This window comes from Notechis scutatus, chromosome 3 (assembly GCF_049901735.1).
Source record: "Notechis scutatus isolate UNSWTSFEM ecotype Mainland chromosome 3, rNotScu1.2, whole genome shotgun sequence".
NCBI classification, from domain to species: domain Eukaryota; kingdom Metazoa; phylum Chordata; class Lepidosauria; order Squamata; family Elapidae; genus Notechis; species Notechis scutatus.
Window position 1 is genome coordinate 87564008 of NC_142011.1, and position 19130 is coordinate 87583137.

General features: G+C 37.6%; 1 protein-coding gene across 7 annotated transcripts in view; it reads left to right on the forward strand.

The window, feature by feature from the left end:
- Positions 1-19130, forward strand: part of ABCA4 (ATP binding cassette subfamily A member 4) — a 117113-nt gene continuing 97983 nt past the window's right edge. For 5 of the 7 annotated variants that reach the window (XM_087960655.1, XM_087960659.1, XM_087960658.1 and 2 more), the window contains exons 1-7: positions 89-193; positions 3697-3968; positions 4452-4619; positions 8159-8252; positions 10653-10794; positions 11380-11516; positions 13891-14018. In XM_087960655.1, coding sequence (XP_087816781.1) covers positions 4554-4619; positions 8159-8252; positions 10653-10794; positions 11380-11516; positions 13891-14018 — 567 coding nt within the window. In that variant the 5' untranslated portion in view covers positions 89-193; positions 3697-3968; positions 4452-4553. The other 2 variants (XM_087960656.1, XM_087960657.1) reach the window with 2 other exon arrangements.

Genomic DNA, 19130 nt, shown 5'->3' on the forward strand with positions numbered 1-19130 from the left:
ATGGGGCTTACATTCTGAAAACAAAGCTGCCCCACATTAAATTGAAGGATTAAAAAAAAAATCTCCTTACAACTGAGCTTTGGTAAGTGTTCACTGTTCCTGAGATAAGGCATTCCTCTGGAGTTCCTTTCAGAAACTCTTGCAATTCTCATAGCCGTGCAATGTTTTTGTGGTAGATACCACTGCAAACGAGGTAAGCCAAAGATTTTTTTTCAGTGTTATTCTTAAATGATGCAACCTTTGCTCTTTTAAAAAAAGTCTTAGTGTGGGAATGTTGCTGGTTTTGTAATGTGGCAAGTATCAGATTGAATATATTTGGATACAAACCTCAGAAATTTTAAACCTCTAGATAATTCTGCAGTGAAATAGAAGATATCCCTACTTAAATTGCAGTGATTTATTTAAAAACAATTTTTTGCATTACCTAGTATTTTGCATTACATAATCATTGTAAATGCAAGGTACAGACTTTTCAAAACCAATTCATAAGATTTTTTTTGGCAGCCAATTAAAAGGATGCTTGCATAAACAAATATAACTAATCAATTAAAATGCAAGGTATGAGGCACCATTGGTAACTATTGTATGTAATAGTCTGGAGGTAATTGATTATTTTATAGAGGTGTAGTTCTCTATAGAAGTGTTGTTCAACAGTATTCTTGATTTTGGGAATATAATTCCAAATAACATTGCAATAAGAGAATTGTCTTCATTATCTCATCTTTGATGTTACTAATGTGTTTCTCACCAGTCCTTTACAACATTTTCCTACCTAGCTTATGAAATGTTTAGCAATTCTACAAATACACATTTATTTCTCGTAAAATATCAAGTGAATGATACAAAGAACAATTCCCAATATTCTTTTACCTCCAGTAGGCCTTAAAGTATTTTTTCTTTACTTAAATCTTGAAAAGTTCCTCACATCAGACTTAGAAACACAGATGGCCTGGGCCAATACACCTTATCTATTGAGAAACTTTACGTGTACTAATCATGGTGGCTGATCATTTAAAAATGTATATATTTCTCCTAAATGAAGAGTAAATACATGTGCTTAATATATACATATCCTCGGGCATATTTGGCTGGATAGCTACATCTTCAGGATAACTATCAACAAATAGTGCCCTTAGGTCATGAAAACAAAATGACTCTTAACATTCCAGTTCATAAATGTCATGTATGCTGCTGGTGTTGCTTCAGCTGTCCAATCTAATATAAAACTTTCTTCTAGCTAGGGCCTCACGAATTATCTTTTTCGTAAAGGAGACATTGCATTTTTAACCACCTAGAAAACTGTTAACAAAACCTAACCATAACCAATCCTAGAACATATCGTAACAATATTTGTATGCAGTGTGCACACTTATACACTTTCTCAACATGTACTATTTCTCCTTATTGAATGACACTTTTAGCACCTGGAATACATTGGGATGGATGAAGCAGTGCAAACAATGCAGCTTTTAAAGTTCAGGTTATTCCTGCTATGTCGTGTGTAGGATCTCTGGCTAAGAGACAGTGATGGCATGCAGGAATGAATCTGATAAGACCCTTCAGTCCCCTACGCCACTATTTTAGCCAAATCATAGTCCATATAATCATTTCAAAATGGAAGCTAAGAGGCTGACATATAGAATAAGAGGGAACAGCTCCCTTCGCTGACTGGTTTGGAGCATTAACAGGAAGCATTTGGCTCATGCATTCCTTCTCCCTTTCCTTCCCTCATCTCAATGTTTTGTTATTCATTTGATTGCAACAAACTCTGCTACTGAGGTGACAAACTAGATTGAACAAACTTAATGAGAATTGCCAATCTCAGCTTGATTTGAGTTGGCCCTCATCTGGAAAATTCTTTTCTCACCACAATATCCTGGCTACAATATGGTGCAAACTATGATTTTGATAAATCTCAAGTGTTCTATTAAAGCAAACATTTAAGCAGGAAAGATGAAACATGGACACAGACATAACAGAATAACATTTTTGATGCATACAGCCAATCACCCTTCCAGTGATAGAAAAAATGTTTACTGGAGTCTCTGTACTGTATATTGCATTGGAACAAATTTAGTTCACGCTCAGGTTCTAAAAACTAATATTGCAAACTGATCCTATTTAGATATTGGATTGTGATAGCTGCAGTAAATATTTTGGAAGCTTGCACATATAAGTACAATTAATGTTTTATACCTTTTCAAAAATATAGTTAGCATCCTTAAAATGCCAAGATCTCTACCACTGTGTAACTAGCCAATATCTGGAATTTAAAGGGAGCACACTTGTTTTTGTTTTGTTTACAGTTTTGATAGTTAAAAAGATCCATGGCCTGCTGATTGTAGAAATCCTACCCAAAGCAAAAGTAGGTCACAAACTTAGTTAAGAGTAGTTAAGAATAGCAACAAGTCAGTTCCCATGTCTTCAAATGGGATTTATAATTTAATTAGAGAAGATTATACTTAATGTAATCCACAAGTCAGATGTTGGTACAGCCTGTCATAAAAGAAGCTTTCTAAAATAATCTTTATTTCTGAGTTAGCTAACAATGCATTCCTATGTATAATAATTTAAAACTGCATAGAATACCAGAGGTAAATGTATATAAAACTGCAGCCTATAGGATTGCAATTACACGCACACTTACTGGAAGTAAATAACATTTCACTGAGTGGAATTTAATTTTGAATGGCCATGTGGAGGATTACGCAAGGATTATGTTCTAATTTGTTTAGATCTACATTTCAAAAGTGCATTTATTCTTTGTTGGATATGCAATCCTTAGGAAGATGTTCAGGAAGAGGATACATTTTTCCATGGTCTAATGATCTATAATTTGTCTTTGGAAATTTCAAAGAAAAAAAAATCTAAAAATACTGTAACAATCCTATAGATGGACATCAGGTACACAATTATTATGATGGTTTCATTGTATGGCAATGCTATCATTAAAAAAGTGAGAAAATATTGCTAGCGATGAGTTTTAGTACATACCTGCATTTATATACTCACAAAGTTCATCTCTGATTTTTCCTTTATTGCTATTCATTGGAGTATGACATTCAAATGTCACCAACCTAAGGAATCTTACTTTCATACTTACGATCAGTTCTGCCATATATTTTAGCCTTTTCACTTGTAGTACAACTTTTGCAGTCATAATTCCATAAGGCTGTCCTCTTTCAAATCTATTGTTTCCTTTTCTCTTTGTTCATAATCACTTTTTCCTTTCCTTTCCCCCTTATCCAAGCCAACCTAAGCTATTCCTTCAGGCTCTTCGATATTTACTCCATGTACATAGAAGTCACAATCTTCCATAACAACATAATGCTTGTCACCATACTCTATGACTTTTTGCTGCCTATCATGGCTTTGGTCAGTCAAAGCTTTCACATAAGGCTTCCTGATATTACAGATAATATGTAAATTAGGTAATCAGCCATACCTATGGCAAATGCAGAATTTCCAAGTATCAGCAAGGACACTACCAATCCATTTTGGCATACGTTTGACAGTATGTGATAAATGCAACCAAAGCCAAGTTGTACTCCAAACATACACATTAATTTATGTGGGAGCCTTAGAGGTTACCTAGAAAATCGCTGTAACATTGCCTTGATGAGTATATTACACCAACTAGTCTCCTGAGACGCATTTAGGGTATGCCATAAGATGGTTATATACTTCTTTACACAGGATAGTCCCCTGACTGAATGTACCCTAAATTTTAGGGAGTGAGGATCATTTGCCTTCTGAATTTTGTTGGACTCCATCAATCATCAATCTCAGTGGACAGGAAGTTGCAGGCCAATAATTTTTGAAGAGCCACAGTTTCAAACATTAAACAGTCCAGTTTAAAAACCGTAAAGGGATCAAGAAAGCAAAACACTTGATGCGCCCATCAGCATCTTACACCTTGACAATAGATGGAGCAGATATGGTTACTTGGCCATAGTCATTCCCACAAGGTGAGATAAGCGTATTTCTATTTCAATTATAGCAAATATCTTGACATGTATAACTGTACCTGTAAAATATTGTTGCAAAATATATGCATATTTATACTTTTGTTCTCTCTCTCTCTCTCCTTCTCCCTTGTTGATCTGTAAGTGGCCTTCCTAGTACATAATGAAAACTGTAACATAAAAGAAGGTTAACCTACTAACCAGTTGATTATTCTGCAATCTGCTGCTCTCAAACTCATGTTGAAGGTAGTCCATCTGAGGTGCAGGGGGGGGCGGTCATCTGGCAGATGAACAAAATAATCCTACCCCAAACATAGCATAAACTATTTTGCAATTCATGGAGGGGAAAAACAGACCAAGTCACTTCTGAAACCCTATAGTTTTGTGACTGGGTCCAGATGCAGATATGCAACACATTTAAAAATTTCAATTCAGCAGCTTCATACCCACATAGGAATCTCTGCTAATCAATTCATTTATTTTTAGGATTCAGAGGCTTATGTGAGAAGATAATAGCAACATATTTTTGGTCTCCAGACATCAAATGATTTTTGGTCCTCAACCTTGCGATGTGGTCACTGCCTCAGAATGAGTTTCTTCAGAAAGGTTAGACTTCTTCTATGGAAAAACTGGATACTCCGCAAACGGCAAAAAGTAAGTACTTAATGCATATCTACAAAAGATAAAACAGATATGTATGCTTCAAACTCTTTTAAAGAAGCATAATTAGATTCAAATACCCTTCATACAGGTAGTCCTCGACTTACAATAGTTCACTTACTGACCAAAGTGACAGTGGCACTGAAATAAAGTGACTTATGACATTTTTCACACTTATGACAGTTGAACACAGTTCCCATGGTCACATGATTTACATTTGGATGCTTGACAACTGACTCACATTTATGACAGTTGCAGAGTACTCACTTTCTGTGACCTTCTGACAAGTAAAGTCAGTGGGGAAACCAGATTCACTTAACAATTGTTTTACTAATTTAACAACTGCAGTGATTCACTTAACAAATGTGACAAGAAAAGTTGTGAGGCAAAACTCATTTAACAAATTTCTCACTTGGCCACATAAATTTTGAGCTCAGTTGTGGTGGTAAGTTGAGGACTGTATTCCATAAGTTTTAAAGGTAAAATGAGATGTGCTTTTGTGATTAATCTGTTCTGATGAAATATTTTAATTTGAAGTTTGGAATAGTTGATGTACTAAATTAATTTGTTACAGAAGGCCTCCCTGAGAAAGAAGGCTGAACCTACCCAACTTCAGTGCATCAATGTAGAAAATTCTAGAGAGATTCATTTCCTCTTGACGCCCTGTTATACACTGACTCTAATAGAACACATGGCTGGAAGATAAAAATAGCCAGTGGACTTTTCCTGCAGGAAGCAACTGTCCAAAGATTTCAATCTTTTCATCTGGTGTGGTTCTTCAAAGAGCAGGAGTTTGTTATGCAAGTGTCTCTAGTCCAAAGCATACCAGACCAGATCATTTGAAGGCTATAGATTAAACTGTAGGATTTGAAGGAATTAAACTCATCTTGAAATTGACAAAGTCTTTGGATATTTGGATATTTTCAATGCACTGTACATTTCATACTCTGCAGAAGTGCATTACAGTGGTTTATTGTACTTTTACTGGAGGGAAGGGAAGAGAAAAGTGGCTTGGGAGAAGGAAAAGAATTCATGTTTTGGACTAAATGACAAAATATTATTTTTGATTGAGTGATTGATTTAAAACATTTATATAGCTGCCCCATCTTCTGGGCAGCTCCCAATCAAAGTTAAAACAACATATAAAACTGTATTAAAGCTATAAAATGAAACAGATTAAAACTTTAAAAACAATAACAATGTTTAAACAGCAAACAAAGCAGTGAATGATGGAACTAGCAAATCCTATCTGGAAAATAAATAATGGCAAGCCAGAGGGAAGAGGGTTGGGACTATACTTTTGGATATACCCGTACCTGAGGCCATACCTTAGAGACACAGCATTTCACCAATTCACTTTTAAAAGAGGCCATGAGGCTATGCAATTTTACACACCTTGTTGGTACAGAGAAACCCCACTTCAATTTTGAATACAAACTGGTGATAGAACAATGATTAAAATTGGGATGGAGTTAATGGAAGAACTAATTCGCTAGTTATTATATTTCCTTGGCATAGATAAGACTAGTCAGGACAGTACCTTTAACTACTACTGAAGCTGTTCTGATCTACTGGATTTGTAATATGACAATTTACAACAGCCAAGAAATTAATTTTGAAGAGAGGCAAGTTGAAAACTCTGCTCTTTTATTATCCTGGATATTGTGTACTAGTGGGCTTCAGTAGGCAAGAAGCAGACCAGCATAGTTGCAACAACATTTATTGACTCAAAACTGGAACTAAGGAACAGTAGGCAAATGCCTGTAATTTATACTCTAGGCCCACAACGCCTTAACCAATCATAATACTCGAAAAAGCCCTCCAAATATGAATGTTTTAATTTTCCCTCCAAAACAGTTGGAGTTAACAGTTAGGATCATCTAAAGCTAAGTTTCAATTTGGCAGGGCTTAACACACACACGCACACACACACACACACACACACACACACACACACACTATGTAATATGACAATTTACAACAGCCAAGAAATTGATTTTGAAGGGAGGCTTAGAATTAGATTCTATCTATCTATCTATCTATCTATCTATCTATCTATCTATCTATCTATCTATCTATCTATCTATCTATCTATCTATCTATCTATCTATCTATCTATCTATCTATCTATCTATCATCTATCTATCTATCTATCTATCTATCTATCTAATACATAACACTGGACATTTCCACTTTTTCAATCAATCTACATATATTTCTACCACCGTCCCACAGTCCAAACACCCAGAAGCTTTTTAAAGGGTTGGGTGGAGAAAATTAAAGCCTGAGGCCAATGTTAATGCTCTTTCTTAGGTTTCCTTTAAGTCAAATGTAATAAGCCACCCTACTCTGAAAATTAACGGCAGAACATTTTAAAATACGAGATTGTTATTTTCAACTCTGGAACACAGAATGCTGAAGGAACCAAACATAAATAGTGCCATCCTATGCATGTTTATTGTCACTGTCTTCAACTTCATGGTTATTGGAGAATAAATGCCCTGAATGCCCAACTTGGTGCTTTGCCAATGATGGTCAGATTACGACACAAGTCAAAGGTGACATGCCATAACATTTTGGGTGACATGCCAGCATTCACCCACACACAACTGTCGCTATTCTTGAAAGCGTGCACAATTTTCCGAGGCTGTGGAAGCCCTGCAAGAATGAGGAATGGGCAGCCTCCGTATCCTCCAGAAATCATGTGAGAGGGTCACGCTCTTGCAAGGCCTCTGGAGCCTCTGAAAATGGTGGAAGAATGGGCAGTGCTTTCACATGGTTTTTGGAGGCTGCAGAAGTTGCAAAAGAGCATTCTCTGAAGTCACTTCAAGAACGAAGGCCTCAGGCAATCCAAAGCAGCCTCATGTAGGCCTCAAGGGCCGATCAATAGAAAGAGAACATTGCCTGAAGATAAGAAGTGCACAACAGATCCTGGGGAGTGCTGGGCCATGAGGGCAATAGCGCCATTCCTCATAGCTTGCGTATTTTGGGGAATGGTGGAAGGTGGCCTTTTTGAGTGGCAGCGTGGTGGCAGTAGGGCCGAAGTTAAGGTCCAGCTTTCTACTTTAGGCCCAGCCTTGCCACTGCCTCTGAGTGCCACTGTTCAGCCTAAATTGGGAGAGGGGAGAGAAATAGAGAATTGTTTCTTTTGTGGGGGGTAATATACTAGTAGAGTCAAGTTAGACATTTTCTGAATTTTTGACATGCCACGCCCAAGAGGTTCGCCATCATTGTCCTACACATACTTATTTGGAAATGTGTAGGATTTTAGCATTGAAAACATGAAAGCTTAAATGACTGACATTATAAAAACAGTCCAAAATAAAACACCAAATAAGATACTTAAAAAGCCAGCCAATATTTGATTTTAAGGCTATGTTTTCCAGACAGAGAACATGAGAACAAAAAGCTGGACATGTCTTCCTTTTGGTGGATGATCTAAACCTTAGTCAGATGGAATGAATGCCATTTCTAAAACAGCGTATGGAATTGATGCATCTAATTTGTGTTTTTTTTTCCCCTTTTCTTTTCAGCTTCGTCTGCTGGTTGAACTTCTATGGCCGGTTTCTTTATTTCTTGTCTTAGTATGGCTGAGGAAAGTTACTCCAGTCTACCACAAACATGAATGTAAGAGTACATTATTTATATTCATTTTTTAAAGGAAGGATAGGCTCCTCCTTGGTGAAATTTAAATCAAATCAAAAGTAACTGGGTATTCAGAGGATGTTTGGTTTCTTTCTACTTTACTACTACTACTACCGAACAGAATCTGGTACTGTCAGTTAAGAAGGAAGTAGAAGGTCAATGCTTCTGCTATTCTCAATCTCAAATTTAAATTTGAGGGGAAAGGGAAATCAAGGGTTGACCAGCCCTTGACTCTCCAGATGGAAAAAGGATATGAGATGACATCATCCAGAAAGCATTTCCCTGCTTGATTTGTTGCTGCTTGGGGGATTCATGAAGATGCTAACATAAAGATATTCCCGATTTAGATCATACTTTACTTCCGGCCTTAACTTGGCCATGCCATGGTTCACTCCTCACTTCTTCCCAAGTCCATTTGAAGCTTACCTTAACTTTCTGTTTTCTTCACAATGCAGAGAACAAGATACAGAAAACTAGAAGTCTCAATCTGTGCTCTTTCTGCAACTGATAAACAGAGAAGTGCAAAAGCTATATTGCTGCAGAAATGTCCCTCTTGCAGCTCCTCTAGGTTATGGAAAGCCCAAAAAATCATCCCACCCACCACCAGTCCCCTAATACATGTATATGCATGCCCTTGTGTTTGCAATGCACACTGAAGAAAAAAAAACTTTTAGCTGAAAAAGCAGCAGTTACAAAGAAATGGCTAGAAAGACATTAGACTGCTATTCTTCTGTTGCAGTTAAACCCAGCCTTCCTCACAGGCTTGTTATAGTGATAACATGATTAAAATAAAATAACTGAGGTCCAATGTAAGGGACATATGGGTTCTAGTCCACCCTCATGGGATAACTTTGGGACAGTTACTATCTCTCAGTCCAATCTAATTCACACATTTGTTGTTATGAGGAAAAATTGGAGGAAGCACCACCTATACTTTTTTGTGTTCCAAATATAAATGCAATAAAATAAAGATAATAGTATAGCTTCATGTATGTACAGTCGAACTCTCTTATTATAGTAAAAAAATACAAGGAATAAAACCACTTGCTCAGCAGTGATGATGAAATGAAAGCAGGTCAGCATGTCTGCATCAGACAGACTTCTCTCAGTCCATGGTTGCATAACTGCTATCAGTTGGAGTAGAGAAGCGTGAATGATATATTCTTGATGATGCTATTACATCATAGTTTGGTAATGAAACACCTGCAACAAAACAACCATGCTCAGAGGGCACCAAGGACCCCACATGATGCAGTCTAAAGAATTTACAAATTAGAATTATCATATCTGAACTGCAAAACTCTAAAATTAAATGATCACCAGAGTACAACAAAGAATTTAAATATCTCTTTGATCCTGTCTAGTGGTATCCTGTTTTTGTTTTTTTTTTTTCCAGCTCTAATACAGGTAGTCCTTGACTTACAATCATTTGCTTAGTGACCAGTGGTGGGATTCAATTTTTTTTACTACCGGTTCTGTGGGCGTGGCTTGGTGGGCATGGCATGGGAAGGATAATGTAAAATGTCCAGTCAGAGGCGGTATTTGCCGGTTCTCCGAACTACTCAAAATTTCTGCTACCGGTTCTCTAGAACTGGTCAGAACCTGCTGAATACCACCTCTGTTAGTGACTCTCTGAAGTTACAATGGCACTAAAAAAAGTGACTTATGACTGTTTTTCATACTTATGACTCTTGCAGCATCCCCATGGTCACATTGTCATATTCCAGGGTCATGTGATCACGTGTTGTGACCTTTGGAGAAGCAAAATCAATGGGGAAGCCAGAGTCATTTAAGAAACATGTTGCTAACTTAACAATTGCAGTTAACAACTGTGGCAAGAAAAGTCATAAAATGGGGCAAAACTCACCTAGGAACTATCTCGCTTGGCAACAGAAATTTTGGGCTCAGTGATGGTCGTAAGACGAGGTATACCTGAATGGGAGATAGCGCACAAGATGTTGAAGTTTACATGGGGTACTGGTGAATGGGTAGTGAGAAATCTTGTCCCGAAAAAACAAAGTTATTCAACAGCATCTACACTCATCCCCACTTATGGATTTGCTTGCTGGGCTCTTGTAAGAGAAGAGGTAAACAGTCAATACTCCAACCCCATCCAAAAGCTGAGCCATTTCTAGCCATCTGAGTTTATGTCAGCAATTTAGTTACAGATTTAACTTCTGTATTCAAATTCTTCGTAACTGAAATGTTACACCATGTATATCTAAGTCAAATTTAAGTTTCAGTCAAATTGAATATGTTTATATCTTATCCCCACCCCCTCCCAAAGCAAAAATTGTTTGTATAAATAAAATACTTTCACTGCAAGTGGCTTTGATTCTCAATGCTACTGTTTCATGTCATGTGTTTGTTTCTTATATGAAGGTCACTTTCCAAATAAAGCCATGCCTTCTGCAGGAACTCTGCCGTGGTTACAGGGCATCTTTTGTAACATGAACAACCCATGTTTCAAAAGCCCCACCCGTGGAGAATCTCCAGGTGTCGTCTCCAACTATAATAATTCCATGTAAGTAAGTAAAGGATCTCCTTGTCTTTTAGGCAGGAGGAGAAAAGATTCACCTGTGGCAGTCTGACATCCATGTAAGATCTGTCCTTCATCTAAATATTATTTAAATAGATAATATCCAATATTATTTATTTGTTCATTGATTTCCAGACTTTAGCATGTCCATTTCATCTATTTCAATGTGTTAATTTTGTTTTGTTTTTTAACCATTTACAATGAAATTCCTCTATTTGCTTCTTACTAACCTTTTCTTCATTTCTCTTTCATTCTTATTAAGAAATGCACCAAACAATAATCTAACCAACCACTAATCTAATCTAACCACTAAGAACACTGCCACTAACACAGATAGGACAAGCCACCACTTATGAACAGAGAGCAAACTGACTGAAGGAGAAGGGTGGTTTAGAAATATGAAATATAAATAAATAGGAATTTTCAATGAGTTCCAAAAAGCAAATATGGAGGGGGAAAAAACAAATTTTACCTTAGCCTTATTCTCCCAGTGCTCTGCAAAATGGCTGATTTCTACAAGATAGCTATGGGGAATAGTCTTAAGCAATTTTCTACTATTGTCCATTTCAGTTTAGCAAGAGTATATCAAGACATTCAAGAGGTATTGCTTGAAATCAACGAAAGAGACTTGGGTAGATTCTGGGAAGAACTACGAACCATGACCCAGTTTATGGAAACAATGAGGACCAACCCTGAAAAGATTACAGGTAACTGTCAATTCTGTTCTCTTTCCTGCCCCCCCCCCAGCCCCTCCCAAATACCAGAGAATTACATTAAACAGGAGAGGAAAACTCCCTTGAGAACTAAAATCATACCAGGTAGGTTGACTGCTGGCAACAAAACAAATGGATCCATATCAAAAGGGGAAAAAAAGAAAATACTTTAAATATCTCCAACATACAAGCAACCCAAGGTTTCTGGAAGATTTCTAAAAATGCATGGGGATATAATTAAATTTGGCCTGTTTAAAACCAAACTTAGCCCTCTGTGAGGCTACCTACAACCACTGTTTCATTTAGATGAAGAGGTAAAGGGAATTTAAAGCTAAAAACCAGGGCTACTCTCAGAATTAAGTGATGCTTCTTGTAATGTCAACTTTAAACGCGGGGAAATACTGGAATATAGGAATAAGAATTGTTTGGTCTGTAATGTTTAATTTATGATAGCAATCAGTCAGCTTTGCCACTGGCAAATGATGAAAACGAATGGCTTCTTATCAGTCATCACCTTCTATATGAGTTTAAGGACATTTCTTTTTCCCCAGTGGTTAAGCAGTGGTTAAGTTTTGAATTGTGGTTAAGTTATTCAAAGGAACAAACAGAGGGAAACTTCAAATAATTAAGCCACAGCAGGCGCTTCCATTTGATTAATGAGAGATCTACTTTATTTAGCATAATGATTAATCTAGCTTTGGTCATGAGAAACTAATTGGAAGGATTCAAGGCTCCCTACAAGGCAGGATCTAAAGTGACTGCAACTTTCTTTGGGCAAATAAACTGGAGAAAGAGATTCCAGAACTATTTATTCTTAAGTAGCTGAAACCCACCCACCCTGGCCCAGTAACCAGGAACAACAAAACACTTGAGCTTTGAAGTTCACAGCACCAGGCCTTTGAAACTTTTGGGTCATCCTTTGAAATCTCTGGTCTGCATCTTTTGAGCATGCCAACTCTTTTCAGCGTGCAGAAAAATAAATAAGTTGTGTTCCAAATGCCAAGCTTTTTGTGTAATGTGCAATACAACTGTCATTTCGCATTCAGATATTGTCCTTGAAGCCTTCAATGCTGCTTGCTTGTTAAATGAAGGGAATTCTTTTTGAAGAGTGTTTCCCAAACCTCTGGAATGTTCCATTGCAGGTAGTCTTCGACTTACGATCATAATTGAGCCCCACATTTTTGTGGCTAAGTGAGATGTTTGTTAAATGAATTTTGCCCCGTTTGATGACCTTTCTTGTCACAGTTGTCAAGTTAGTAACGCTGCTGTTAAGTGAATCTGGATTTCCCATTGACTTTGCTTGTCAGACCCCTGGACGTTGCAACCATATATAAATATGAGTCAATTGCCAAGCATCTGAAATTTGATCACGTGATCGGGGGGGTGCTGCAATGGTCATAAATGTGGAAAACATTCATAAGTCACTTTTTTTCAGTGCAATTGTAACTTTGAATGGTCACTAAATGAACTGTTGTAAATCGAGGACTACCTGTATTAAACTCCAGCTACCTTTGGCCTTTTATTGCTTCTTTATATAGCCCATAAATACCTTTTGCTAAGGGATTTACTGCACATTAATAACATGTAATAATCTTCATATATAACTCATATGTTTCTGGAGCTATTGCTACGGGCCACTTGGTATTCCTCATTCTGGTATCTTGAATTATGTTTTTATCGCAGCTTGGAATTCTTGCAACAATAGATCAATACATCAGATTTGAAAAGGCTAATTCTTTATCCTTATGCTCTGTCTACACTGTTCTAAGTCCTCATCAAGGTTTTTTAATGTGACATACCAAATATACCATACCAAAAAATATTGGACGGCACTTAGAAAATCAGCACATTGACAAAATGTCCATCTGTAAATTACAAAAGGCCCCACAGCTTGAATCCACACATATACTACACCAATACATTATGACATCTTAGGTTCCTGGAAAGAACTCAATGCACATGAAGGTCAATACCAGCTAAACAACACACAGCTGTGGTTTCTCATTGTTATGTATATAATGCTGGTGTAGGTCGAATCACTTTTTTTGTATTTATAATGTTTTTTTAAAATAGAGTTGAAAGATTTTCTCATACATAATTTCACATTCCTCAGACAATTCACAATCCTGTTAGATAGCCCAGTGACATTAACTTCATCTTTCATAAAGCTAGGAATGGGATGAGGAGCAAGTGAATTTGTGTGACGTTGTGGTTTGCTTAAAAATAGATTTTGCTCTACCAACGCCTAACTATTTTTTCTTACTATTTTTTTCTTACTATTTTTTTTTACTATTTTTCTTACTATTTTTTTTAAATATTTTCCTTACAATTTTTTTTTACTATTTTTCTTACTATTTTTTTTGCTTAGGAAGAGGAATACGAATCCAGGATATCTTAAAAGACAGAGAGAATTTAACCAAGTTTCTGCTTGAAGATGCAGGCCTTCCTGATACCGTGGTCTACCACCTAATTAATGCCGTAGTGCGACCTGAACAAGTGAGTTGACGAGTTTCTGAAAAACGGGAAGCTTCTGTGTTATAAGGGTTCAGGTATTTACAGCTTTTTCCCACTGTTTGGATCCAACAATATTTTTGCTAACAAATAGAACTTAAAGCATAATACTGTAATATAGAGGTGTCAAACTCGCATCATTATGGCATCGTCACATGACGTAGCGGGACTTTTTCCCCCTTCACTAAACTGGGCATGGGCGTGGCCAGTGCGTGACGTATCCAGTCTGCGGGCCGCAAGTTTGACAGTCCTGCTGTAATAGAAAACAAAATTAGGCAACAATCTAATACATTGAATACCACCTGCTTTAAGTGAGGAACAAAGAGAGAAAATGTTTTTAACCACACCTTGGCTAGGAGTTGTCCAGAACAAATATAACACAATCCTAATCAAAGGTAGGATGCTTTGAAACCTGCTTCACTCTGTAGTTTTGCATCCAGATTTCTGATCAGTCCTTAGCGATGTTTTGATGGGGAGAAACCTCCTGGGTCAGGAATGATTCTACTTCCACTCCTTTTAATTTGTTTTCGTTAAGGGATGAAGTTGGATGGAAGGCAAAGCAATGAAACAAGAGGTTTCCACCCATTTTTTCCCCCTGAGTAAGGAGGTTCTGAGAAGTTTGCTTTCACAGATGCATTAAAGCTACTGGAAATTTTAATGTTTCTGTTTTGTTTTGTGGAAATATTTTTTCCACAAAAATTTCTGGTATGCTGCTCTTTTTCAACAGAACTGTGAATGCAAGCAGAACCAGATGATTCCTTAAATAGAGTGCAGAAGCACTAGAGCAGAAGCACTCCAAACACTGCCTGCCTATTGACTGTCCATTCTTAGAGGTAACGTGGTTTGGTCTGCAAAAACTGAGAGGACCTCTAGGGTGGCAGGAAAAAAAAGATATATAAAACACTGACTTTGGGGTCTAATGGTCTTTTGAATTTTTGAAGTCCAGGTTTGTGTCAGTCTTGTGAGATAGACAGGACAGGAAGCACAACCAGACGAACAAGTTCTGATTTATTAAAGAATCTTGCAGGTTAGAAGGTACATTTCTTCCGGATACCTTTACAAACCAAGAAACTAGGGAGGTTCCCTTTTGAGATGTTTGCTATGCCCACATTCCTGATGTGGGTTATGTTGTCCCCTATCCAACCATTACCCTGGCTGTGCCCCCCCCCGCCCCGGTCTTCCAAGGTCATTCCCAAACACCATTACATCATGGCCCAGACCATTCCTTTCTCTTGGAGAACAAAGTTATTTGTGTGTTGAAAGGTCTCATAAACCAGTTGTTGGCATGATGGAAGAGCTGACCAGATGGACAATTGAATGGGAAAGGAGGCGCTATCGTGTCTTTCAGCTCAAGCAGTAAAATGCCTTGATCTGGCCCTGAATGGATCCCAAATCTTTCAGTAGGAGGAATGCTAGAATTCACAATCCCCGCTCTTCATGTCAGCAGGGCAGAGGTGAAAGGGCATTGCTGGGACATTGTCTCAGGTGAATTGATTGGGCCCTTGAAAGATAGATCTCCTGTCTTGAATTCACACCAAAACAATAGCTATTTTGTTTTCTTCTTTTTAATTCTTTTACTAGAGAATTGCAGCCCCTGGTTATTCTGCACCCGTCTTATCTTCATAGCTGACTTGTGTGTAACTCAGGCATTGGCTCTTGTGTGGCTGCAGAACTGGGAAAGGAATGCGGTGCAAATAATTGAGGTCTGCTGAAACAGATCTGTGGAACTAAAGCCTTTCTTACTGAGGAGAAGAGAAAGACACTGGCTGAATGGCACAATTCCTCTTTATAATTTTTTCTTTTTTGTTGTTGTTGTTGTTGTTGTTATATAATGCTCAGAAGTGGGAAATGCGTGTGGTTATTTATGGCCAGCAGGAGATGGAATTAATGAGCCTGCCTTTCACTCTGTTTCCAAATTATAGATGGTTTGTGTGACTTTTGTTGAACTGTTCAGTTGATTGGATTCTGACCGGTGCTGTAGGAAACTCCCTAGCAGCTCTTTTATTTGTGCAGAAGTGGGGAAAAAAGGTCTGTGTAACAGGAATGTTAGTAGCAATTTATGCCAGCCTAAACTGGTCCAGTAAATCACATTTGATTTCTCATTCTAAAAAAATAATACAAGTAGGTACATGGCTAAGTCGCCTTGAAAAAAAATACCCATTTGAGTCCCTCTGATCATCTTTAAATATATTTTGAAAATCTTTGAAACAGTGATCCATGTAAGACAGTTTCAATGAAATCCAATCTCCCTCTTATGAAGAACTTAGTCTCAGTTATCCTTCGAGAAACCTACCGTATTTAAATGCTGGGCTATGCTTACAACAGTTCATTTACTGACTGTTCAAAGTTATAACGGCACTAATAAAAGTGACTTATGTCCATTTTTCATGGTTACAACTTTGCAGCATCCTGTTCTGACCCACGCCCTTTTTTCAACAAATCAAATACAATTCAAAAAGAACAGAAAGCTTGTAATGCTTTTACAAAATAATTAGCTGTGATAAGCACAAGCCTTGCCAAACTGTGCAAGACTTACCAAAAGATAACAGACAAGAAATAATTTGCAATACAAGAATCTTCAAATACAAATTCAGGATACTGGAATATCCATGAGGCTGGAGTTTCAAAACGTCTTTGCCTTCTGCAAAGTACGTTCCTTTCACAGCTGGCTTTTATCTTCTTGAAGGAGGGGCAGCCTTACTCCCGAGTCACCTGTGCTGTTGTAGCTGCTCTTTCCTACAAGCAATTCTGTGCGCGCGTGCACTAAACACAGGCTCCTCGGGAACCTCCTCATCACTGCTGCCAGCCCCCACAATCTCTGAAGGCAGCAGTCCACTCCCTAATGGTCCTGGCCCCTCATCTGAGTCCTCGCTCTCCTCAGCCATCTGCACCTGCTGCCGGCTAACTACAACACATCCCCACGATCATGTGATCAAAATTCAGCAACTGATTCCTATTTATGACCATTACTGTGTCCCAAGGTTATGTGATCTCCTTCTGCAACCTTCTGACAAGCAAAGTTAATGGGAAAGTCAGTTTCACTTAACAACTGGGTTACTAACTAATCAACAGTAGTGATTCACTTAACAATTGGGACAAGAAAGGTTGTAAAATGGGGCAAAACTCACTTAACAAATGTCTGACTTGACAACAGAAATGTTGGGCTCAATCGTGGCCGTAAGTTGACTACCTGTAGGGAAGAGTGTTTATCAGTTCTTGTTAGAATAAAATCCCATATCTGCTATTAATACAGATTATAGATCAGGATAGACAATATCTTCCACAACACTGGCATTACTACAGAGAAGCAGTGCTAGGCAGTGCCTTAACCCTCCAAACCTTCCCAAAATACAGCAGTTTCTTCCTGCTAGATCTAATAATTGATTAGGCAAATTCTGACAGGAATAGATGATGCTCATATTAAGATGTGGCTGGAGAAAAACTTTTCTTTGTGATTTCTGACTTTGGCTTCTCTGCTGGATGTTGTATGAGGGGGTATTCTTCTTTATGCTCAAACTTATTTAACCCACTGATTATTTTTTTCAACTGACTGACATATACTGAGATTCCATCTGGGAACATGTATGCTTTGCAAATCTCTTTCTGCTTGAAAAATAGTATCTTAATTGTGGTCGGTTAAGCCAAACTGCATGGCTCCTCCACAGAATAGACTTTGCCATTGTCATGGGACTTTCTGATGCTTCTTTGCCACGGCTAATAATATATCCTGTTTCCTCTTCCAATGTCATTCTAAGGAAACTATGAAAAAGAATGGATAGTCCCAGCAATGCTGTTTACAAGTATTTCAGTCTTCTGTAGAGAACTGCACACAGCTGAAGAGCTGACCTCGTAAGCACCCTGGGAGCGCAGGAAATGACACACACTCACACATAAAAGCTCATCCTAATCTGGAGGCCAACTAACTGAGAAAATATTTTGTTTCACCTCTCAAAAGTGCTTGCTGAACAATGGCACGCCGATAAAATTACTGGAATTTATTTCCCAACTGCTGCTTTCAGGTTACAAGAGAGATAACGGGGCTGTTTCTGACTCATAGGAAAAGCTGGGCTGCAAAGAAAACCAGATGGGTAGTTGAAGAAGAACATTTTTGAATTGGGACTTCATTTAAAATTCTCTGTAGAAGTGACATTTAATAATTAGTAACCTCTTTCATCAAATCAATATTAATACTCTGTTTCACTAAGGTTTTTTTTTAATATTAAATCCTCTATTGGCCCTGGTTCCATGAAGAATATCCATAGAGTAGTATTTAGACTGATGCTTTTGTTTCCACTTTTGTACCACAAAATGTTTTGAAATGTACCACAACATCTACAAATCACAAAATAAAGATTCTCAAGATAACCTAGTAATTCTACAATGGCTTGAACACATCCTGATTGTGTCAGCATTTTCTTGGCAACTATTATGGATTATGATTCCTTACTTCTTCTGGGAAGTATTTTAGACATCCTAGTCCAGTCTACTACTTTGGGATTTCCGGTTTGTCTCCCATCCAACTAATAAAAAGATTTTTTCCTGGTTGCAACTTCATTTCTTGATACTGGTAGGAATCTAAAATACTTGCTTGCAAGACAACTGTGGCAGTTACACAGGTACTATTCTAGCTTCTGGTGGTAACTGCATTAGTAATTTCTTTCAAGCATCTGTTTCTGCTGACAAGAATGTGATGCTTTATTTCTTTATCAGAAGTGAGAATATTACGATATTAATTTCTCTGAACAGTATCATTCTGCCACATATTCTATTTTCTTGTAGAAATGTGAGATAGGATACAATCTTAATTTCTGAAAAAAGTAAAAAATGAACAGTGTTGGACAAGATTCCATTTCTCACATTGACTTAAACTGCATGGTAATTTTACCAAGTGCTCCCACATAGGTGAATCTGGGTCAATTGGAGCAACAAACTACCAATAAAGTATTATCTACTTCAAGATGAGAGAAAAAGTTGTTCTAAGGCACAAGTAGTCCCCAGTTTAAGAACAAGTTCTATTCCCAAGTACTGTGTAATTAACTTGAATCACTATGTATTTAACTTGATTTTACTATAATAAGCCCGTTCTTAATTATGGGT